General features: G+C 51.4%; 1 protein-coding gene across 2 annotated transcripts in view; it reads right to left on the bottom strand.

Moving 5' to 3' along the window:
• The window catches only part of RASSF5 (Ras association domain family member 5), a 72,607-nt gene that overhangs the window by 24,924 nt on the left and 23,370 nt on the right, over positions 1-24,313 (bottom strand). Inside the window, exon 2 of one of the 2 annotated variants that reach the window (XM_036272268.1) lies at positions 16,262-16,383. In XM_036272268.1, coding sequence (XP_036128161.1) covers positions 16,262-16,383 — 122 coding nt within the window. Of the gene's footprint in view, positions 1-2,921; positions 3,112-16,261; positions 16,384-24,313 lie in introns of those variants that run through there. The other variant, XM_036272269.1, reaches the window with a different exon arrangement.

Below are 24,313 nucleotides of genomic sequence, written 5' to 3'. Positions count from 1 at the left end.
CTGGTGTGACTCACACGTCCCTGCCCCTTTCAGAGGCGCCGCCCCAGGAAGCTGCCATTTTCTGAAAGGAGAGAACAGGTTGGCGCCCAGGGACCTGTCCCGCGCTCCCTTTTGCTGTCTCTCCACCTTCCCACTTCCCACCGAGGCTGGAGAGAGGGCTCAGAACTCCTGGGGGGCTGCTCTGCACACCCCAGGCGGCGCCCAAGGGTCCCCCACAGCTCTGCTCCTGCCTGGCCAGCAGGCCCAGCAGGTTGTTCCAACAAGGCTATTTATAGAAGCCAGTTGGCCTCTCCCAGGTGGGGGCCTCAGTCTCTCAGCGACAGGGAAACATTAATGCCTTTCCTTGGAGACAGGAAAAGAAATTCCCCTAGGAGCTCAGATGTGATCTCTCTTTGGGTAGGAAGAAAGCATAGTTAGGGGTCAGAATGGGGTCAGGATTTGGCCAATCCCTTTAAAACCCTTTCCAGAAGTGCTCCAAAGGAGAAGAGAGGTGACAATATTAAAGGTGGAAAAATACTTGGAAGGATGAAAGACTAAAACATCTGGATGAAGCTCACCAGCCCCTCAGCCAACCACACACGCCCCTGCGCTCCTTCAGCCAGCGGGGCCACCCCGGCACTGGCTCACCCGGGGCCACCCCGGCACTGGCTCACCCAGAGGAGGCGGCCCTGCCCTTCCTCCCTCCCTGAGGAAGACATCCCTGATGGCAGTTCTGAATCTCCAGTAAGGATTCTTCTCACACTGCAGTTAGGCAGAGCCAGAGATAAGAGGGACAATGCCATCACCCTTCCTTTTTGGAAGCATTAAGCCCTGGCTGGGGTTCAATAAAATGAATTTATTGGAAGGGATTCCTGCCCGCTGAGGGCTTCCAGGCTTGGGTAACAGGAGGCAGGGAGACATGCAGATCCCTGGTGTGCAGCAGATCAAGAACCAGACACAGTAAAGAAAGAGCTGACGTGAGCGCCAAACCTAAGGTGCGTTTTCAGGAGTGAGGCTAGGAAGAAGAATTTTGGGGGGATGGAGAAGGCTGTTTGGCCACGGAACAAGTCATCCTCCACCCCAGCATATTTTCTTGTAAGATGGTTCTACTTCTCCCAAGAAATACCAGAAGCAGCTACCTTTTCCATTTGCCGAGAGAAAGAAACCCCAGCTTTGTGGTGTGCCTTCCCCCACCGGTCGTGCAAAGGCCCCCCTCTGGGACCAAGGGCTCGCAGCCTGGCTGGTAGTGAGTGTGGCAGCTAAAGCTTTGTTTAGAAACAGGAACCATTTCCTTCCCAGGCAGCAGCAAAACTCTCTAAAGCAGTGGTTCTCAAGCCTCCTAATGCCGCGACCCTTTAATACAGTTCCTCCCGTTGTGGTGACCCCCAACCGTAAAATTATTTTCGCTGCTACTTCATCACTGTAACTGTGCTACTGTTATGTCTTCGTTCGACCCCCAGGTTGAGAACCGCTGCTCTGGAGCAATGGTTCTCAGCCCAGAGGCACACCGGGTCACCTGGGAGCTTCTCGAGTCCTGCTGCCCAGGCTACCCCCAGGCCAAGTCAGCCCGACTCCCGGCAGTGGGACCCAAGATCCCCATTTTCTAAAGGTCCCTAGGTAACTCCAGGGTGCAGCTAAGACTGAGAACCACTGGTCTAACGGCTCCAGAGAGCCGGAATGCCTGTATATATGTGTGGGGTGGGCAAGGGGGACCACACAATCAGGCAAGAACCGCGAGACAGAGCAGGGCATCTTCTCTGCAGCAGCGCTGTTCGCAGAAGCCTTCCCACAGCCGACCTGCCCCGGCCCCGGCCCTCCAGAACAAACCCTGCTCTCCAGCCTCACCGGGGGTGCCCCAGAAAATAGGCACAGGGTGGTCAAGGGGCGAATTTTAGTGGGTTCCTTCAAACACTACAATTAAAACCTCTCCTACAATGGAAAGGTCCATTTGTTTGACATCAGGACCCAGCAAATTCGGGGCCTCTACGCGAAATGAATTATTAACCAAGGAAGCCCCAGAGTCAGGCCTGGGGAAGTTTGGGGTTCATTTTACTGAGTAGGGCTGCTAAATGAATGGGGAGCCTGCACATCCCTGAGAAGTTTAACAGCTCACTTGGGTCTGCAAACAGTTCCTTTCAGGGAACCTCTCCAAGGAACTGGTTCAGAGCCCTCTCATATAAACAATAAAACAAGTGAATACGCAGAGCCGTGTCACCCCTCCCTCCAAGGGTGGCAGTTTGCAGGCTCTGCGGTGACTGGGAGGGTAGGGCCAGGAGACTCCGGAGTGCTCAGTGTCGAGGGGCTGATACATTTAGGAGGCACAGAGAACCCCCGTAGGTTACTTCCAACCACCCCAGGATGTTACAATGGTGGTAGGACAACAACCTACGAAAGAAGTTTTAGTTTGCTTCCAAAAACACCCTGGACTTCTGCAGAGTTACTCGATTGCATTTTAAGATGGTTTCTGGTCATTCACAATATGGACGTCCCAACCTATGAATGTTTATCGTATGGGAGGAGAATCCACTTTCCATCTAGAGCTTCAAAGCTCGGATTTGGGGGGGGAAATGAAAAGAGAAAAAGAAGAACAGTTGTCCCATCACGCTCCCAGTCACAGGTGAGCATGTGGCCAAACCATGAGTCAAGTGCTGCTGTCCCCAAATCCTAGAGAGCCATTTTGAAAAGGTCTAGGGACAGGAAATGCTGAACAGAGCATTAAAAAAGAGAATTTCGTTTTTGCTGGTGGTCCCTGAAGGGCTCTAGACCCAACCTTCCGTCTGCTCAGCCAAGTTCAAGAGGGTCCTCCCCAGGGCAAGTGCCCGGCCACTCCGGGGACACATGGCCTTGCCTGTTTGCCAGGAGCAACATTTCCCTTATAGTCACAGAGGTTACCCCCCACCCCGCCACCACGAACGTCTCCAGTGTTCTTGTATTAAGTTTACCTTGGGAGGATGTTTGCTCTGCACAGTCCTGAAGAAGGTGGTCTTGGCGGTGAAGAAGCAGTCCTCCAGTTCCTCCTCTAGGCTGCAGTACCCACTGCTCATGCTGCTGTCCACCGTCATCTAGCCCAGAGCCGGGACGCAGCCAGTGCATCCGCTGGGCGGCGGGGATGCGGCGCAGGAGGCGAGGCCCCCGGTTCCGCAGCGGGGCGCCGGGGCGCGGACCGGGCACTTACCCCGCCAGGCGGACGGTACCGGCCGCCCGGGGCGCTCACTCTGGGGCCCGTGCGGCTCAAGCAGCGGGGTAATCTGTTCCCTTCCCACTGCGTCGCCAGCAGCTGCGAACACGAACACGGGTGGGACCTGCCTTGCTCGCCTGCTCCCTGGGCCTCTGCGGTTTCACGTCCTCGGCGCCGGCTCCCTCCCTCCACCCAGTGCGCCCAGCGCCATCGCGACACCTCCCCCGCCGCCTCGAGCCTTTCCTGCCCCGGGTGCAGCCGGAGCGGTTCCGAAGCCACTTCCTCTCGCAAGGTTCCTCAAAGCCGTGCTGGGCTGTCACGGCGCCCCTCCCTCTCCTGCCCCAGCCTGCGCCTCGCCACGCCACTGGGTGCCCTGGACCCCGGTGGCCAGTGGACTTCGGGCACCACGGGTCAGACTAAGGATGCAGGGAAGGAACAGACCAGGATGGATCTAAGGGGAGAAATTCCGTCTGGCCTCTCTCCATCCTCCTGCAAACAAGCTCATTTTCATCACCCACGATAGCTCACGTTCGCTGTGCAGAATGCGCGACAAGGTCCACCCGTCCCTCCTCCCTCCCCGCATCCACGTCCTCACCCCACCCTCTCATTCCCTATTCACTGAGCGAAGGAGCCGGGTCAATCAGAGTGGTTAGAGAAGTAACTGGAGAAGAAGGAAATCAATATTTGGCCTGCCTGGATAAGCAGCGATATTTTAACTTGGAAATGCCAGAAGAAACTGCAGGGGTCCCAGAAACATATGCAAATCATATGCAAAGTTATGGCAACCTGGAGAGCAAGCCGCCTCTTCCACCCCAGGGAACTTGACCTCAGGGAGCCTCGGGATGCTGGAGGAGCCTGCAGACAACACCCGGGTTATTTGTGCATTTCCCTGACAGTCTGGCCAAGAGGGGTTTTCGCAGAGCTTGTCCCTACCACCATGGACAGCTCATTTACATTTCCCCATTAGACCAGGGGAAGGAAAACCTTCCTCGCCTATGTTGAATCCTTCACAGCAATTAGGGCAACCCCTCCACAACTTCCCAGACCACCTTTGTACAACAGTAGTTACAGCTACCAGTGTTCAAACAAGGTCTGCATGTGCCAGGTGACCGACATGCAGCCTGTTGTTTAACTTGGTCAACAGCTTGGAGAGAGAGAGTATTATTCCCATTTTATGGATGAGGAAACTGAGGCTCAGAGTTCCACAGCAGGACACGTGTTCTGGAACTGAGAGCCAGGTCTGTGCGATTCCAGGGCCTACGTTCTTAGCCACTGCAGCGTAGTTACCCAGCAGAGACGGGACTGGTTTGATGTGCACTCTGCCATCTTTCAATACAGTGCTGCCTGGAGTCCCAGTAAAAGAAGACAGAGCGTTCAGTGCCTGGTGATGCTCTTGGGGTCTGATGGCCTACAGACCCTGGGAGCCTGGAGAGTGGCTGAGGGCTCATCAGGACTCTCCAAGTCGGTGTGGCTTTTCCTGCAGCTCTCAAACAATGCAATCCTGGGCGTAAGTTGGGCGAAGGGCTAGACTCAGCCCCAGACCCCAAGCTGCCAACTCCATTTTAAGCTCTGGTTACTTTTATGAGGAACCCGCTCCCTCCCGGACCTTAGCCAAATCTGTCAGTGCTCAGGAGGGTTTCAAACTGCAGCCTAATTGGACTCCATCCTCCCACACGGTCTTTCCCCCAGAAGCCCGTGAGGGCCTGGCAGGACAAACTGGAGACAGCTGAGAGCCAGCATCCCAGCCGCTGGCTGCCCTGGGCTCAGGGGACCCTCAATACCAGTAGCTGCCTCCCTGGACAGGGAGATGACAAGTAGAGGTGAACAGCAGGGAGTTGGGGGACTGAGGGGAGCTACGGGGTGTTGGAGGGGAAGAGCTCATATTAATCGGGTTGAAGGTAGTTCTGGCTTTGTCTGGAGCAATCTCTTCAGATGAGTGTTTTAGAAGCTGTTTGGGGGGAGGGGTCCCTAGAGACAGTGGTTCAGGCGAAGGAAGCCGGTATTGGCCTCATCCGTACCTCCAAGCCCAATGCCACAATGATGAATGCTGCAAGAACGGAGACTCTGCAGGACCCTCAGGCCATCAATAACAGCCACCTGCTTTGTCCAGCCAGCAAAGAAACACACTTTTCTTTATAAAAGGAACTTCTTGCTCAGTGGGAATCTAATACTTTAGGAAAAATCAGGCCCCCAGATTCTTTGTGGCCACACTCTGTCCTTGGAGTCATGCAGGGACCTCTGCAAAGCAACTGCAGTGTTATACATTCAAAATGTGCAATCTTAAAATACAGCTAATAATCTTTTTTCTTTTTAAACAGCGAGCCAAAGCACCCCAGGAGTCAGCATGAGTCTCTCCGTGAGCAACGCACTAGAAGCCAGACCTGATCAGGAAAAATTCTAAGTGACACTGTGTTCTTTTAGGTGCTGCTCCAGGCCATCCCAAATATTATGAAAACCTGATGTCTGAATAGGGCTTTTCAAAGCACTTTTAAATATTTTGTTTTCTTTACTGATTTAGAGAGAGAGGAAGGGCAAGAGAGAGAGAAACATCGAAGAGAGAGATTATTGATTGGCTGCCTCCTGCATGCCCCCCACTGGGGATCAGGCCCATAACCTGGGCCTGTGCCCAGACCTGGAATTGAGTCGGCAACCTCTTGGTGCATGGGTCAACGCTCAACCACTGAGCTACACCGGCCAGGCTTCAAAGCCCTTTTCACATCCATTACTTTACTTAGGTTGCTTTAAGAGCAGCTTTATCCCCTTTCTACAGATGAGGAAACTGAGGGCGGCAACATGTTCCATCACAGCTCATTACTCTCAAAGCCTCTTAACTCCTTGTTAGTCTCCCTGCCCACTGCACCTGTCCATGAATCCAGGCTTAGAAGGAGGTGTCATGTAAAAAGTCAGCAAAAGAGACTGTGCTGGTGAGGACCCTGGGACTAGAAGAAAGTTACAAAGATCACATATAGTACAATAAGTTGGCCAGCCTCCAGGAGAAAAAATCCAGACTGAAGCCCCAGGGTCCCAAAGAGAGAAAGACTGGATTCCCTTCAGAGTCTAATGACCTCTTCTCTATGGATAACCAACAGCAGTGATACCCTGGCAGGGCGGGGTGGCGGGGAGAAAGGAGGCACAGAGGAAGCAGGCACAGGGAGCCTGTGCAATCGCCTTTTATGTCTCTGGAGGTGAACATACCAGGATGGGAACTGGCTGTTCTTGTCCCTGGGCCCAGGAAGAGGGGTCTGCACCGTAAGCGTCACTCCGGAGCCTTAAATCCATGGCAGTGTGCTGGGGTTCCGAAAACCCCTCTGAAATGGTGAATGGGCGACTTTCCTGTCTCAAAGTGTCAGAGGATGAAAAACATGACCTTAAGCTTTCTTCCTTCGCAAACGCAGTCCTGACATGTGGCCAGACGCCACTGTTAGATCCACCCTGTGGCTCTTTTTGTTCCAGAAAAGCTGTGATGCAAGACGGGGAGTCAGAAGCTGGTATTCTAGTCCCAACTCGAGTCTTGCTCAGCTTGAGCAAGTTTAAACCTCAGGTCTCCTCATCGTCCACTGGAGGGGTGTCAGTGATGGAGATCAGTATTCAGAGGCTGAAAACCGGGGTGATGTGCCAGCCTACCCCTGAAATGTATTTTTAAACCATCAGTAGCCAGTATGGGTAGGCGCTGTACTAATACCTCGATAGGCAGCATTTAACTTAACCCCTACAACAAATTGATGGGGAAGCTACGGTTCTCACCTCTATTTTACAGAGGGGGCAAGGAGGGTCAGGCAGATGAAGTCACTTACACGTAATCACACATGCTATGGTGCATGTATCATGGAGCCAAACTAGCTGGTCTGGCTGCAAAACCCAGGTCCTGGAAAACCACAGTACTGAGTGTCTATCCTGTGACTGCCTGAAATCACAGCCCTTCACAGACAAGTTAGGAACTACTTTCTCAGTCTGCCTGTGCCCCTGCCTTACCTTTAGCTCCCTGGGGTTTTCCAGAGTTCAGCCACTGACTGTCTTCTTCCCCTGCGTGCCTGTGTCTCCAGGGGACCCTGATCTCATCTGTGCCAGTGTATCAACTGCACCTCACAGGCTCATGTGTAGGATGCTCTGTCTCCCAGGCAGCTCCAGACGATACCTGCTTACTGTACCCAGCCCCCCTCCCCCCTGCAGCCTCACTCTCTGCAGGTCCCAAACTGAGCTCACTATTCCCTGCCTCACTTCCACCTGTTCCTTCCCCTTCAGCATTTCCTGTCTCTGTGAAGCCATCGCGTAGATTATTGCAAAGCCTTGCGGTGGTTTCTCTTGTTCCCACCTGTGTCTCCTCCAAACGTCCCGCCCCCTTGTTGTCCAATTTACCCTTCTCGACCAAGATCTGATCAGAGTTGTTATAGCATAAAACTTTCTAGTCAGTTTTCAACGAATAATTATTGAATCATTACTCTGTGTCAAGCGCCAGTTGCTTATTCTTTCATACATTCATTTAACAAGTATTTACTGAGCACCTTCTACATGCAAACACTAGCCTTGGGTTTCAAGTTCAGGCTTGATTAGGACGTAGTCCTTGCCTTCTCATAACGCGCAGTCCAGTAGCATGACACGAGATAAGAGCTCTTACACATTTCATCATCTCAGTCCTCACAACCCTGCAAAAAGGTAATTTACAGATGAGTAAACTGAGGCTCAGAGTGGTCACATAGCAGGCAAATGGTAGAATCAGATTCCAAACCCAGAGCCTCTGTGTCTGACAACTGACCATTACAACCGTGGTCCTTCCTCCAACGACTCTGGTAACATTCCACAGTCTGAGTGGGTCCTTCAAGGCCCTTCACAACATGAGCTGAGTCAACAGTTCCCACCCATCTCCAGCCACAGTCAGGCCTAGTCCTTGCTACAGCTGCTCAAAATCTGGTTCACTTTCCCAGCGGCTGCCCTGCCCTCTTGTGGCTTTGCTCTTGCCTGTCGATATCCTCCTCCTATGTCCTCCTGCCTTCCTGGCCCATACTTGCCAATGACAACTACAATTCCCATGCCTCTCAGCAGCAACCTTCCCAGGTGCCCTCTCTAAAGGATGCCACCCTCCACCCTGAGAGGAGTATTTGGCAGCGTGAAACTGACTGTGCACAGATGACTTCCTGCTACAAGAGGTAAGCGGCTGCATACCGTTTAGGTTAGACTCACAGAAGAGGGGGTGCTAGCCCACACCGCAGTTCTCTTGCGTGGCTGCCAGGCTAGCAGCTTCATCAGGGCTCTGACACGTAAAGACACTGAGCAGTCTGTGTCTTACTGACAGCAGAGGCCCCGAAGAGCTCATGCCAGGTCTGAGTCAGGCCCAGGGAGACTTCCTACAGGAGAACAATTAGAAGGCAGAATAAAGAAGCACGAAAAGTGTGTCTGATCAACACTCACATCCCTCAGTGCCCCTCTCCAGGCAAGGCCACTCCTCCAGCGACCAGGGCAGGGTGGTCACCCGCGTGAGGCGTGAACAGGTCTGTACTACTAGGCACAGAAAGAGGGCTTCGTTGTCGTCTCAGAGCGTGAGGCCTGAGCTGGCCCAGCCAGAGGTCATGTCAGGCACCCCCTGCTTGCAGGGCAGAAGCAGTGGGTGGGGCTGTGAGGAGCTCAGAGACACGCCTCCAGTGCTTATGGGTTTCTAGCCAAGTAAATACTAGAGCTCTATCCCTCAGAGCCAGGATCTCAGGCGCTTCCTGGTTGGGAAGACTTTCAGCTCTACCTGACCCAGAAATGTGCTTCCGTGGGCTGGACTGAGCTGCTCAGATAGGCTCTGGCGTGGCTCCTGTGAGAGGTCCAATGCAGTCGAACCCTGACAGCTTTGGCCAGCACTCCTGGCTTCTAGAGCATGGAGGGAAATCAGTGGGGGGCAGTGGTTGTCCCAGATGTGGCCACACTGGAAAGAGAGGCTGGGGACTGGCTTCTCCCTTTGGCACCTGTGGGTGGGCTGGCAGTGAAAGAGATAAAGTGGAATCATAAAATATATTCAATTAAGACGATACACACACGCGCGCACAAATAAATGAAGGGAAAAAAGAACAGATAGGACAAATAGCAAGATGATAGACCTAAATCTACTTATATCAATAATCACATTAAATGTAACTGATCCAAATAACCCAGTTAAAGGGCAGAGATTATCTGACCGGATTAACAAATAAGATCCAACTATTTGCTGTCTACAAGAAATGACCTTTAAATACAAAGACACGAATAGCCTAAAAGTAAAAGGATGAATAAATAAATACTATGCTAATGGTAATCAAAAGAAAGCTGAAGTGGCTATATTAATATCAGACAAAGTAGATTTCAGAGCAAAGACTATAACCAGGGATAAGATGGTTATTTCATAATGTAAAGGGATCAATCAACAAGAGGAAATAATTACCCTAAACGTTTATGCACTGTAATAGAGCTTCAAAATACTGGAAGACAGAACTGTATGGAAAAACAGGAAAATCCACAATTACATTTGGAAATTTCAACATCCCTCAGTAATTGATAAAACAAGTAGAGCAGCTGATATGCCTCAACGAGTGGTAGCTGCTGTTGTCATCAACCACAGTTCAATTTGATAAACACTTATGGAGCATTTCGGAGGGGCCCCAGGCCCAGAATCTCCTGTCCAGAGCAGCGGTTAGGGACAGGGAGGGACGTGCCCTCCGGAAGGGCAGATCCCAACCTCAGGCTCTCCCCTTCTTGCTCCCGGGCTCCCTCTTGTGGTAGTTCCGGGCTCAGCATGTGGCCCCGGGCGGAGGAGGGGAGCAGGACTGGCCCTAGGCTCTTCCCCCTTCTGAAGGGCTCTGGAAAGGCAGAGCCCCAGCAGGGAGGCAGTGGCGCGACTGGGGTGGGAACCCAGGGCAGGGTGCCAGGAAACTCAGCTCTACCAGCCAGCTGAGTCACCGCTCAGCAGCTGCAGGGGCTGAGGGAGGCGGTTCCAGAGGGGCCCTGCTAAGGAATGACGCGGCTGGAGGGGCAGTGGGCGAAGGAGAAGGGCAGAGCAAGCTCAGGCTGAAACACTGGCAGGCCGAGCTGATCTACCCCGGAGCTCTGGAAGCCATCTGTCCCTCTGGTGAATGGAGGCAGGATCATGGTCTTTTTAGCAATGGAGTGGGAAAATAACTTAGGCTGCAAAGGAGGAGATCATCTTAAGTCTTGTAGTAAGAAGTGCCCACCCAAGCCCCAAAGTCATAGTTTCCCGGTTGTGCACATAGTACAGGACCCATCTTTTCTGGTGTTTTGGAGAGTTGGCAGAGCCAGACCATGAAGGTTTTTGGGTGCTAATCCAGGTTTGGATAGAAGTGGAGGGCTTTCATCACAGGGTGATGTGATTAAAAAAATCCAGTAAGACCTTTGGAGGCACCAGAGATGGCCCTGGGGGCTCACCCCTCCACCTGCACGTGCTGTCACATGTCACATACATCTTCACATGGAGCCTCCCAACCACCCTGCCTACGGTCCCATTTCTCAGAGGCGAAACCTGGGGCTCAGAGAAACTGGGAGGCTTGTCCTGGGTCACATACCAATGGTCTCGTCTACACAGCCTAGGCTAGAACCCAGCTCTTCCGTCACCCAGGCCAGGAGTCTATCTTGTTTAAAAAAAAAATATATCATCTTTAAAAAATATTATACTAGAAATACATGACAGTATCTGGTTATTCAAACAGCACTGAGGCGAACAGCAAAAGGTGAAACGTTGTCACACTCTACCCTTTTCTACTCCCACCCTCCCAAGGTGAAATCTCTTCCAGTGGTTGGCTGGGCATCTTCCAGGCCTTCACTGCACATTTACACACACACACACACACGCACAAAATAAGATGGGTTTGTCCTGTGTATACTGTCGAGGGACTTGTGTTCACCTCGCGCTATTCCTATCGGCACATATGGACCCATGTCTCCTTTGGAAGAACACCTTGGTACTAGTGTGGATGGCTGCAGCTTCCTTCCCAGGTCCCTGGAGCTCTCTCCACTGTTCCCGGGCCCCTTGGGCACCAGCTGCCCCCAGGGCACCCATGGTAGTCCAGGTACGGATGACCAAGGAGAGGCACCTCTGTAGGCAGCATTCCCACGGCTGGTACTGGGGATTATAGAACAGTGCCTGGCTCGATAAATATGTGCAGAAGGAACTTGAGGCGGTCCTAAGACACATTTTTCTTATTTTAGAGATGAAGTATTAATTTTTTTTTTTATCCTCACCCAAGGATATTTTTCCATTTTTTGTACAGATAGAGTGGGAGGGAGAGAGAGAGAGAAACATCGACGTGAAGGGACACATTGAGTGGCTGCCACCCACACAACCAACCAGGGCTGGGGACAAACTGCAACCGAAGTACATGCCCTTAGCGGGAACCGAACCCGGGTCTCTCCGGACCGCAGGCCGACGCTCTAACCGCTGAGCCAAACTGGCCAGGGCGAGATTAAGTATTAATTTAATGTGTCAGGAAAAAAATCCTAAGTACATCAAATAGTGATTCAGGGTTTTTGAAAAGTTCCTTTAACATAAGTTTTAGCGTAATGGCCAGGATCCTAAGTGGAAAGCACCTGAGTGAGGTTTGTAAAGTGCTGCGGGAGGGGCTGGACTTTGCAGGCAGGGCGGGACCGAGTTCCTGAAGCTGCTCCAGGATTCTGGAAGGCCAGGGGGAGGGAAAGGAAGCCCGGCCTGTCAGACGTAAGATTCAATCCCTGGCTGCAGTCATTTGAGTGAAACAAAGAGTCCTCATGTTTTTTTCTTGTCATCTGTACATTCCATGTACCAAGAAAAACAGCACCAAAGGCCAGAGTGACAGAGCTACCAGGATCCTCTTGGGCTGCAGCAGGTTATGATGAGAATCAACAGTTTGGGGCAAACACTTCCTCCCTTTGGGTCTACTTTTCCAAAGGCAGTGAAGGGACGGGACCAAACCAGTAGAGGTCTCACTTCATCGTGAACCCCTGAGGGTTTTTTTCATCCTAGTGGTGACAGGTAAGAGCACGCTTAAAGCATCAAGCCTTTGCGATGTGCCCGTAACTGGAAGAGCGGCAGCGGCTTTGGCAATTAGTGGCCTTCAACCAATGGCGAGCACGTTCTCTGGGAACCGGCTCACACAGAGGAAGGACTGGGGTGGACTTGAAGGAGATTTGTTTGGTCAACAACAGGTGCCCAAGGGAAAAGTCAGGTGTCACAGGCCTCAGGGAGTTCCAAGGAGTGACTCTGAAACCACTGGTTCCAGGTTGACAAAGCATAGGCAGCTATCAGCCGCCCTTCCTCGGTTTCCCTGCCCGAGAGACACGCACCCCCCACGTGGTCCTGTGAGTAGAGCTGGGGGCTCTGAGCCCACCCCCACCCCCACCCCACCCCCACCCCCACCCCACCCCCACACACCTGCCCCTTCTTCCTCTCTCCTGCCTCCCTCCGAGAGAAGACAGCCAGAACCTTAGGACCACGGCTTTCCAAAGGTCGAGGCCAAATACTTATCTACAGAATGATCTCAACAAGGTTTGGGAAAATGCATGAATGTACAGGAAGAAGAAAGAAAAAGTGTTAACTAGTAGTGGTTCTCTCTGGGTGGAGGGAAATCAATGATTTTTTTTTCCCTTGCAGAGCAGAGAGGAGAAATGCTACCAAGCTGAGCCCTCCTAACAGCCACACGTCCGTCCGAGCTGAGCCCAGACCACGGCCCTGGCCACAGTGAACCCCCCAGGGAATGGCACTAGCACGTTAGGTGTGAGCCCAGGGGACAATGGCAAGGTGAAAGAAAGTCCATCCTGGTACTTCACAGAAAATCAAGCCAAGGCGGAAATCAGCACAAATAAGCTTTTTAGAGAAGGAGAGTAGCCTGGAGCGGGGCCCAGGTTTTATTGATAGAAGGCTAGGCCCTGCCCTACTTGGGCTGAAGCACCAGCCAGGCCTGTCCAAGGCAAACACAGCCCCTCCCCCCGGGCCAACCCCGCTCCAGGCTGTTTGCTGGCTGGGGGCTGTCCCATCCCCACACGGGACTCTTGGCTCCTTCGGTGTGTTTCTATGTTGCTCCTTCTACACGTCAGTGTGGTTTTGCTCTAGACACAACCATGACTTAGCTTGCCAGAGGGTCCCCAGCAGAGGGAGAGGGGTCACTCAGACTGGGGAGCACATGTGCACTGCTGACATTCTGAGGATGAGATGATGTATATGGCAAACCCCAGGCCCTGCTCTGGGCCTTTGGCCCACCGCGCTTGGGAGCTGGCTAACCAGCTCTAGGGCAGGGTTTCTCAAACTTGGCACTGTTTCTTTGCACCCCCCCCCCCAAGTATTGATTTTAGAGACAGATGAAGGGGGAGAGAGAGAGAGAGAGAGAGAGAGAGAAACATCAATGTATCGTTCCACTTATTTACGCATTCCTTGGTTGCTTCTTGTATTGCGCCCTGACCAGGGATCTAACCTGAAACCTTGGCGTATCAGGACAATGCTCTACCCAACGGAGCTCCCTGGCCAGGGCTCGGCACTGTTGATGTTTTGGGTCAGATGATTCTTTGCTGCAGGAACCTCTTCTGTGCACCGTAAAATGTTCGGCAGAATCCCTGACCTCTCCCCGCTAGACGCCAATGGCAGCTTCCAGTTGTAATAATCAAAAACGTCTCCAGAAACTGCCAAATGTCCCCTGGGGGAAGGGAGCCAAGTCACCCCCTTTTGCGACCTGCTGCTTTAGAAGAAGGAATAAAGGGTACCAAAACAGGAGACCCAGGGAGCAGTGCGGGGAGCAGGCTCCAGGTGGTGGATGGGCAGAGTTGAGGGGAACAGAAAGAAGAGAGACTTGGAAGCTCCCAAATGGGATAGAAAACAGGGAAAATAAAGAGTTGTTTAAATAAGATTTTAAGGAAATGTTGCTGCACGGTGGGCTATGAAAGCTCCTGTTTACGTCTTCTAAGGAATTCCTTCAGCAAAAGTCTGCGTCAATTACCAGGAGTCAGCTCTGTGTCCTGTTCCCGATCCCCCACCGGGATGGACAGGTTCCAGCTGGGGACAAGACCTCTCAAGAGGCTGGGTTCCACAGGCCACACCATAAGCAGTTACTATTCCAAAGTGTGTGGAGGATATACAGCATTTCAAAACACTTATTTTAGAACTGATTCAATGTCATGTTAATAAAAACATTCATCACATTTGCTTTCTAGTAATGCTTTCGCAGTGGGAGGAAGAGGCATGGAGCAATAGCTGAGGCTGGTACCACCCATGGGTGGATCTGATGATTGAACATCATTGATCATGTGCATTATGATCAGAAAAAGCATGTGGATGGCTGTTCTGGGGACTTGGGGCTGAACCCGATTCTCTTCAGGAAATAACCAGTTACCCAGCATCTGTATTGTCTCTCACAGTACCTTGGGCTTTCCCTCATAAACATGGGGTTTTTTGTTTAATTTCACTACCCTATTGCAAGCACTGGGAGGGCGGGGGTCAACTCTGTTAATTTCATCACTAAGTCCCTGGCATTCCTGAGCCTGCACATGGTCAACATTCAAAACATATTTGTTGAATGAATAAATAGATGGTGTCCTGGAACACTTCTTACTTCCTTGACCCAGCAACCTTTGACTCATACATGAAGACTCAGATCAAATATCACCTCCTTTGGGAAGTCTTCCCTGATTTCTCCCAACAGAAACAATTGCACTGTGAATTCAAAACACTCGATTCATATTAATGGCAACATGCATCATAGTATATACTATGTGGTGGTATTCTGCCTCTCCTGCCAGAATGTAAGCTCTTTGAGGATAAAAACTGATATATCATTTATTATCCCTATTCTCACCAATGCTTGGCACATAGTAGATATTCAATAAATGCTTGTTCAATGCAAGAATCCAAAAAAAAGCTCTCCTGTCACCCTTCCAAATCCTAGATATCAAAGTTCAGATGCAGCCTGGTTCAAGTGCTTTGGCAAATCCAGAACCAAGAGCTGCTTTGGGCATCAAATTTCCTGGTCCTTTAACACGGGAAAAATATTTGCCTAGCCCCTCTGAAGTTGATCTGGCCTGGCTGACAGCCCCCACGTTCCCACTGGCCCAGGGGTATGAGGCCTCAAAGCATCTTCGGGATTCTTCTCTGGGACCCCGCTGCCTCTACCCATGGCCACACCTCTGGCTTAAAGCCCTAGCAGGCTCCGGACAGGGGACTACGGACGTCTCCGTGGAACTCCGTGAGCCATCTCCCCAGTCGGAAAAAGGGTGTGTGATACTGGGATTTGTGATAATAAATATATATTTGGTCTTTGTCCCCATTTCAGGCACAGAGCTCCTAAAACCCTAGGAACTTCCGGAGTGATGAGAGCAAGCAAGGTGTCTCTTGTTATGTCTAATGAGGGACTTTGGGACCCTCCCTAAAGATGGGGGCTGGTTGCCAGTAGAACCTACAGGTGATCAGAGTGTTGGAACTTTCAGCCCCACCCTCTGACCTCCAGGGAGGGGAGAGGGGCGGGAGGTTGAATCTGTCACTAATGGCCAGTGATTTAATCAATCATGCCTATGTAATGAAGTCTCCGTAAAAACACAAAAGGAAGGAATCAGAGAGCTCCTGGGCTGGTGGACATGTGGAGAGTCGGGGAGGTGGCACACCTGGAGAGGGCATGGGAGCCCTGTGCCCTTCTCATACCCCTTTCTCTGCCTCTCTTCCATCGGCTGTTCCTGAGTCCTATCCCTGTATAGTAATCTGTTAAGTAACATTTTCTCTGTGTTCTGTGAGCCGCGTTCACAAATATAATCAAACCCAAGGAGGGAGTTGTGGTAACCTCCGATCTAAAGCCAGTGGGTCAGAAGCCCAGGTGACAACCTAAACTTGCAGTTGGCATCTGACGCAGAGTGGGAGGGGCGCAGAGAGTGACGTTGAATTGTAAAACACCCAGGTGGTATTATAGAATTGCTTTGGTCATGTGGGGAAAAAAAACCCACACACATCAGAATTGCATGCGGAATCAGAATGTGTCTGTGAACCCTATCTGGCCAGAAGGGGACCCCAACATCCAGCACATGTGGAATACCCACGCCACCTCCTGCTCACCAGCTCCTGGAAAGACAGGGGAATCCAAGGCACTGCAAAGGCTGTGCCCAGCCCGGTCCTCAAGCTTTGCTGCCTACCTGGTCAGAGGTCGGAGTGAGGGTGCTTTCTGGAGAAGCTCTGTCCCGGAATGCGCCCTCGTGCTGACTGCAGTCCAGCTGGATCAGGTTGCGACACTCCGGGTGGCAGGTGAATTTGCAGTCTGGAGGGGAAAAAGAAACCAGGGGGGTTAGGGGCCAGGCTTCCCAGAGAAACACCTTGGGGGACTGCATGTAGCTCCAAGAGGGAAAACAAGCAAGAGAGAGGTGGAGGGTGGGAGAACCGTGAGCAGGACTCCCTGCTCTCTGTGCCGTTGCAAATGGTGAACATGGACCGGTGCTTGCCGGGCATACCTGGGAGATATCGCAGGTCTGGTTCCAACTCACCGCAATAAAGTGAATATTGCAATAAAGCAAGTCACACAAATTTTTTGGTTTCCCAGTGCATATAAAAGTTATGTTTATACTATACTATATTCTATTAAGTGTGCAATAGCATTATGTCTAAGATATATATATTAGATATATAATAATATAAATTATTATTTTATATATATACTATATACTATAATATATATATAATAAGGGATATATATATATCCCTTAATTAAAAATATTTGCTGTGCCCTGGCTGGTATGGCTCAGTTCGTTGAGTGTCATCCCATGCACTGAGAGGTCGCTGGTTCGATTCCCAGTCAGGGCACATGCCCAGGGTTGTGGGCTCGACCCCCAGTTAGGGGGCTTGCAGGAGGCAGCTGATTGATGTTCCTTTCTCACATCGATGTTTCTCTTCTTCTCTCCCTCTCCCTTCCCCTCTCTCTAAAAGTCAATACAAATATTTTAAAAAATATTTTATTGCTAAAAAGTGCTAACCATCATCTGAGCCTTCGGTGAGTGGTAATCTTTTTGCTGGTGGAAGGTCTTGCCTCAAGGTCGATGGCGGCTGACTGATCAAGGTGGTGGCTGCTGAAGGTTGGGGTGGCTGTGGCAATTTCTTAAAACAAGACAACAATGAAATTGATGCATCGGTCGGCTCTTCCCTGTACAAACGATTTTGATGTAGCATGTAATGCTGTTCGACAGCGTTTTACCCCTAGTGGAACTTCTTTCAGATTTGGAGTTGGTCCTCTCAAATTCTGCTGCTGCTTTATCAACAAAGTTTATATCCTATTCTAAATGTTTTGTTGTCATTTCAACATTCTTCACAGCGTCTTCACCAGGAATAAATTCCATCCCGAGAAACCCCTTTCTTTGTTCATGCATAAGAAGCAACTCCTCGTCCATTAAAGTTTTATCACGGGATTGCGGCAATTCAGTCAAATCTCCAGGCTCCACTTGTAATTCTAGTTCCCTTGCTCTTTCCACCACATCTGCAGTTACTTCCTCCACTGAAGCCTCGAACCCCTCAAAGTCACCCATGAGGGCTGGAACCGACTTCTTTTAAACCCTTGTTAATGTTGACATTTTGACCTCTTCCCATGAATCACAATGTTCTTTTTTTTTTTATAATTAATTAATTTATTTTTGTTACAGATGTTTCTCCTTTTTCCCTCATTGATTCCCCCCTCCCCGCCCTGTCCCCAGCTTTGTTGTCCATGTCCATTGTTCATGCATACATGCATACAAGTTCTGTGGTTTATCTCTCTCCCACCACCCCCTCTTCTGGGGATTGTCAGTCTGTACCTCCCTTCCATGTTTCTGGGACTACCCCATTCCTCAGACTGTTATGTTCATTATATTCCACAAATAAGTGAGATCATATGATACTTGTCTTTCTCTGTTTGGCTTGTTTCGCGTAGGATAATACTTTCCAGGTCCCTCCATATCGTCTCAAAGGATAAGAGATCTTTCTTTCTTACAGCTGCATAGTACTCCATTGTGTATATGTACCACAGCTTCTTTATCCATTCGTCTACTGATGGACATTTGGGTTGTTTCCAGATCTTAGCTATTGTAAATAGTGCTGCTATGAACATGGGGTACATATATTCTTTCTGATTGGTGTTTCAGGCTTCTTAGGGTATATTGCTAGAAGTGGGATCACTGGGTTAAATGGTAGTTCAATTTTTAATTTTTTGAGGTAACACCATATTGTTTTCCATAGTGGCTGCACCAGTCTGCATTCCCACCAGCAGGTACTAGAGCCCCCTTTTCTCCACACCCTCGCCAACACTTGTTGTTTGATGATTTATTGATGGCAGCCATTCTGACAGGTGTGAGGTAATACCTCATAAATCACAATGTTCTTAATGGCATCTAGAACGGTGAATCCTTTCTGGAAGGTGTTCAAGTTCCTTTACCCAGATCCATCAGAGGAAGCTGTATATATGGTGCTATAGCTTTAAAAAAGATGTCCCTTTAGTAATAAGAATTGAAAGTTGAAATTACTCCTGGATCCATGGGCTGCAGAGTGGATGTGTGTTAGCGGGCATGAAAACAGCATTAATCTCATTGTGCATCTCCATCAGAGCTCTTGCATGACCAGGTACACTGACAATGAGCCGCATATTTTGAAAGGAATCTTTTCTTCCGAGCAGTAGGTCTCAACAGTGGGCTTAAAATGTTCAGTAAACATGTCAACAGGTGTGCTGTCACCAGGCCTTGCTGTTCCATTCACAGAGCACAGGCAGAGGAGATTCAGCGTGATCCTTAGGGGCCCGAGGGTTATCAGGTGGTAAGTGAGCATTGGCTTCAACTAACTGCATTAGCCCCAAAGGAGAGTGTCAGCCTGTTCTTATTTTTTTTATATGTTTTCATTGATTTTTTAAAGAGAGTGGAAGGGAGGGAGAGACAGAAACATTGATCACTGCCCCCTGCACGCCCCCCACCGGGGATCCAGCCCAAACCCAGGCATGTGCCCTGACTGGGAATTGAACCGGGACGACGCTCAGTCCACTGAGTCATACCGGCTGGGCTGTCCTTGGAAGCTTTCAAGCCAGGCACTGACTTCTCCACTCTGGCTGTGAAAGTCCTAGACGGCATCTTCTTCCAATACCAGGCTGTTTCGCCTACACTGAGAATCTGGTGTTGAGTGTGGACCCCTTCCCTGACTGTCTTAGCAGGATCTCCTGGAGAACCCACCGCGGCTTCTGCCTCAGCCTCGTGGCTTCACCTGCTCTTTCATGTGATGAAGACGGCATCTTTCCTTAAAGCTCAGTAGCTTCAGACTTTTCCCACAGCTTCCCGACCTCTCTCAGCCTTCACAGGACTGAGCCGTTAGGGCCTTGCTCTGGCTCAGGCTTTGGCTCATGGGGATGTTGTGTCTGGTTCAATCTCCCACCCAGACCCCTGCAACGTTCCGCACGTCAGCACGCAGGCTGCTCGCTCTACCATTGTGCTCGCCCGAGTAGCCCTTTCCCCTCTCACGGTGTCCCCTTCGCATTCACAACCGCTGTCTGTTTGGCACAAGACACCCAGCTCTGAGCCTATCTCGGCTTTTCATGTTTTCCTCACTGAGGTTAATCATTTCCAGCTTCTATAATTTTAATTTTATTTGTTTTATTCCTCACCCGAGGATATTTTTCTACTTATTATCAGACAGAGTGGGAGGGAGGGGGGTGAGAGGGAGCAAGAGACAGAGAGAAACATCGATGTGCTAGAGCCACATTGACTGGTTGCCTCCCGCACGACCCAACCAGGGCCGGGGACAGACCGCAACCCAGGCACGTGCCCTTGACGGGAATCGAACCTGCGACTCATTGGTCCGCGAGATGATGCTCTGACCGCTGACCCAAACTGGCCAGGGCCATTTCCAGCTTTTGACTTAAGGCGAGAGACACAAAACTCTGGCCTAATTTCAATATTATTGTATCTCAGGGACTAGGGAGGCCTGAGAAGAAGGAGAGATGGGGGAACGGCTGGACACACATTTATTAATGAAGTTCACTGTCTTAAATGGGCGTGGTTCGTGGTGCCCCAAAGTCATTACAGTAGTAACATCAAAGATCATTGATTGCAGGTCACCATACAAATATAATAATAATGAAAAACTTTGAAATATTAAATTACCAAAATGTGAGGAAGAGACATGAGGTGGGCAAATGTTGTTGGAAAAATGGCACCAACAAACTTACTCAAGGCAAAATTGCCACAAGCCTTCCATTTGTAAACAATACGATACATGTGAAGAACAATAAGGCGGCGGACAATAAGATGAAGAACACCCGTACACATTTGCAAACTGTTTTCACCTCCATTCTTTTGTGTGACCCTACAAACATTATTGTCCCTGTACAAACAGAAAATTGAGGCTCAGGGATTTTAGTGACTTTCTCAAGGTCAGATCATCTGGCTGCGGACTAGTGCTCTTCCTACTAATTTACATTAATTCGATCACCAGGGACCATGGATCTTTGGGGAAGGACTTAACTCTTCTGGGCCTTATTTTGCCAATCTGTGAAATACAGGTCATAGCATCCCTGCCTCGTGCACAAGGATGCTTACAGTTATAGGACAAGTCTCCACAAATTAAAAGTGCCCCATGACAGTGGCATGGTCGTCAGCAGCAGGAGGGGTTGTTACCATCTCTGACCTGCCCCATCTGAAAATGTGGGGATGACCAGCTGAAATAGCCTACAGACAACATCCCAAATCAGGTGTTTCAGAGACGAAAGCACAAGTTTTGTAGCCAGTGTTCACATCCATGGAAGCAGGACTTAATGAGCCTTGGGACTACATCAGAGATGGGGAAACTGAGGCCCAGAGCAGTAAACGAGGGGCCCAATGACACACAGCTCGGTGGCAGAGCCAAGGCTGTTAGTAGCTTCCAGGCCTTCAAGGGCTCTCTCTCCCCTGGAGCCTCCTTGGCAGAAGGGAGGTCAAGTTAAAGAGGCAGAGGGACTGGTGGGACAGGGCAGGGTTTGTGGCAGGGGACACAGAGTCCAGACTTGTTTGGATAACCTGGTCACTAGGGGACACTTTTTAAAAATGTTTTCATTAATTTTTTTTTTTTTTTGAGAGAGAGAGAGGAGAAGGGAGAGGGGAAGAGAGGAAAATAGAGAGAGAAACATTGATGTGAGAGAGAAGCATCGTTTGGCTGCCTCCTGCACGCCCCCCATTGGGGACGGGGCCCACAACCCAGGCATGTGCCCTGACTGGGAATCGAACCAGCTGACCCTTCAGTGCAAGGAAAGATGCTCAACCGAGTCACACCAGGGGACTCTAGGGGACAACTTTTGATTCATAAGGGCTTAAGCTCCCAACACTTTTGCTTTACTTTAACAAGTTCCAACAAATTCAGCACATTTAGACTCTCTTTTTTGTGTGGTGGTGGGGTGGAGTGAGGTGTAGACTCTCTTTTTTTTTTCCTTATCCGAGGACATTTTTCCATTTTTTGTTCAGATAGAGTGGGAGGGAGGGAGAGGAAGAGAGAGAGAGAGAGAGAGAGAAACATCGATGTGAAGGGACACATCGAGTGGCTGCCACCTGCACGACCCAACCAGGGCCGGGGACAAACTGCAACCGAGGTACATGCCCTTAGCGGGAACCGAACCCGGGTCTCTCCGGACCGCAGGCCGACACTCTAACCACTGAGCCAAACCGGCCAGGGCTAGACTCTCTTTTAAAAGCTGTCACGGCACACACTATCTTGGGGTGGGGATGGGTCTCTTCTTCCCACCCTTTTGGGAAGTTTTGGAACGAGATCCTCAGTGTCCCCAGCTGCCCCTCCTCAAATACCCCCAAAGATAAGCTCGGGGCTACATACCTTGTACAGGCTATGCCACTAATGTCTGCAGGGGAGCACCCTGACAAATGTAGGGGCATGGGGAGGTTCCAGAACCTTCCAACCTCTGACCCAACCTCCTGAAGCCCTCAACTACATCTGGGGTGGCAGTCAGAGCACTGCGGCCCGTCTCCCTCATGCCCGAAAGTGAGGCCCGCCGACGCCCCCACCTTCCCGCCCACCACGCCCAGGCCTCCCTGACTCGTCCTGGAAGCGTCCTCGCCCTGGAGCTGGACTGGACGCGGCCGGCTCTCTGGGGCACCGTACCCCTGCAGCACCCACGTGCACTCTGGGTCCCACAGTGGGCGATCTCCACCCGGCACAAGGACAGCCTCACCCTTGGAGTGGGGAAGGGCACGGGGGCGGGGGGTGTGCGGGCTGAGGCCCCTGCCCGCAGTGCCCGGGGTCGCCAGTGCTTCCGTAGGTAGCACCGGCCGGAGCCCACGCCGAGCAGCATTGTTCTGCCTTCGCTCCCGGGACACAGCTGTGCAGCTCCGGCCACGCTCGAAGCATGGAGAACGCTCCGGGGATGCCAGGGCACGTTTCAGAATTTTTCAAAAGCACCTTTGAGCACCAGTGACACTGGCCCGTCAGACTGTACTCACAGGCGGGGGCAAACCACCGAAGCACTTCTTGATGGCTCCTGGGCCCTGGGATGCCAAGCCTGGGGCTCGTAGGCCGACGGAGGTGAAGTCAGAACACGGGCCCGTCCCCAGACACAGCAGCAAGCCCCCCTGGCCACCACAGGCAGTGATGCGCTCTGAGTGGGGACACCAGTGAGAGTCCAAGGGCAGGGCGGGGTTCCACCGGGACCCAGTGGTTAAACCCTGCAGGTCCTCTCTCCTTCAAGGCAGCTCACACTAGGTGCTGCTAAGCCAGCCCTGCCCTGGGCGTCACTGCGCTCCGTGGCCTCGGCTGGTGCTGTCTCGGCAGGAAAGAGACAGGGGCTTGGTGGTGCAGGGCCCCAGCCCCCGGAAGGGCCCGGCCTTCCCTGCACAGCAGCCCCATCATCTTTGGCAGCGGCTTCGGCGGCGTGACCACAGACTTGCCCTGTGTTCGCATGAGGGTGAAGATGAATACGACAGGACACCAGGGGACTTGGGCTAGCTGGGCAGACAGGACACACACGGGCAAAGATAACTAATGAGTGAGACAGCCCAAGGCAGGGGCCCAGATCTAGGAAAGCTGTTCAGAGGACACAGGTGCCTGCCAGCCAGGCTTCATGGCGCAGGAGGCGCCGGGGAGCTGAAAACATGGGTCAGACTCCAGGGGACTCGCAGTCCCTCGGTCAGGGGCCCAGAGGACACAGGGAGCTGTGACATCACAGAAGACAGGATGAGGATCTCCCCAACAAGAGGCTGCAAAGGACTTGGGCGTACCCTTCCTAGGTCCTAACTAGTGTCTTAGGGAAAACTAGCACTTCTTAACCTTAGTATTGTCATCTATCAAACAACTATTCCTTCCTCTGTCATCGTCCCTCCAGCGACAGGCCCTGTCTCCAGTCCCAGGGGTGTTTTGAGAAATAAAGGTGCTTGCAGGTTTGGGAACTGAGGCCTGTGGAGAGACAAGGGGCAGGCTGTAAGGAGGAACCCAAGAGGGCCCTCCTCCAAGAAGGACCCAGGAGCCAAGATGGACAGAGGGCTCGCAGGGCCCACCCTCGGCTCCCAGACTTGATTGTCTTCTCAGCTGCTGTAACAAAGCATCATGAACAGGGAGCTTAAAACTGCAAGTTCTGGGTTCGGTTCTGGAGGCTAGGAGTCATGCTCCCTCTGAAACCTAGAGGAGAGACCCCTTCCAGCTTCTGAGGGTTTGCTGGCTGGCAGTCCTCAGTGTGCCGTGGCTGGCGGCTGCCTCCTTCCAGTCTCTGCCTCCGTCTTCTGTGGCCTTCTCCCTGTGTGCCTGTCTTCACGTGGTCATCTTCGCATAAGGACAACAGTCCCAGTGGATGAGGGGACCACCGACTTAACTAATTGTATCTGCAACTATCCTATTTCCAAATAAGGTCACATTCTGAGGTACTGGGGGTTAGGATTTCAACATATTTTGGGGTGAGGGCACAATTCAACGCACAGCACAGACCCTGGGCCATAGTGGGAACCCAGTACCCTTAGGCCCATCATGGAACCGTCTCCAGAAACCAGCAGCAGATGAGCAGAGGATGAGGCCAAGGACCTGGAGCGGAGCCCAGGACCACCTGCCTACCTCCACCAGCCCTGCCCCTGACGTTCTCAGTCCCTGGCTGTCACCATCACAGGTATCCTCTGGAACAAGGGGTTCAGGCCCAGAAGCCATGCAATCTATGCCCAGAGATGGTATTCCTTCTTCCACTTCAGCCCAGAGAAGGTGAACCCAGGAACTACCTGGGCAAGGAA

The sequence above is a fragment of the Molossus molossus genome, unplaced genomic scaffold (assembly GCF_014108415.1).
Source record: "Molossus molossus isolate mMolMol1 unplaced genomic scaffold, mMolMol1.p scaffold_m16_p_20, whole genome shotgun sequence".
NCBI classification, from domain to species: Eukaryota; Metazoa; Chordata; class Mammalia; order Chiroptera; family Molossidae; genus Molossus; species Molossus molossus.
The sequence above is the reverse complement of the archived record's forward strand: the minus strand, read 5'-3'. Positions and strand labels throughout refer to the sequence as shown.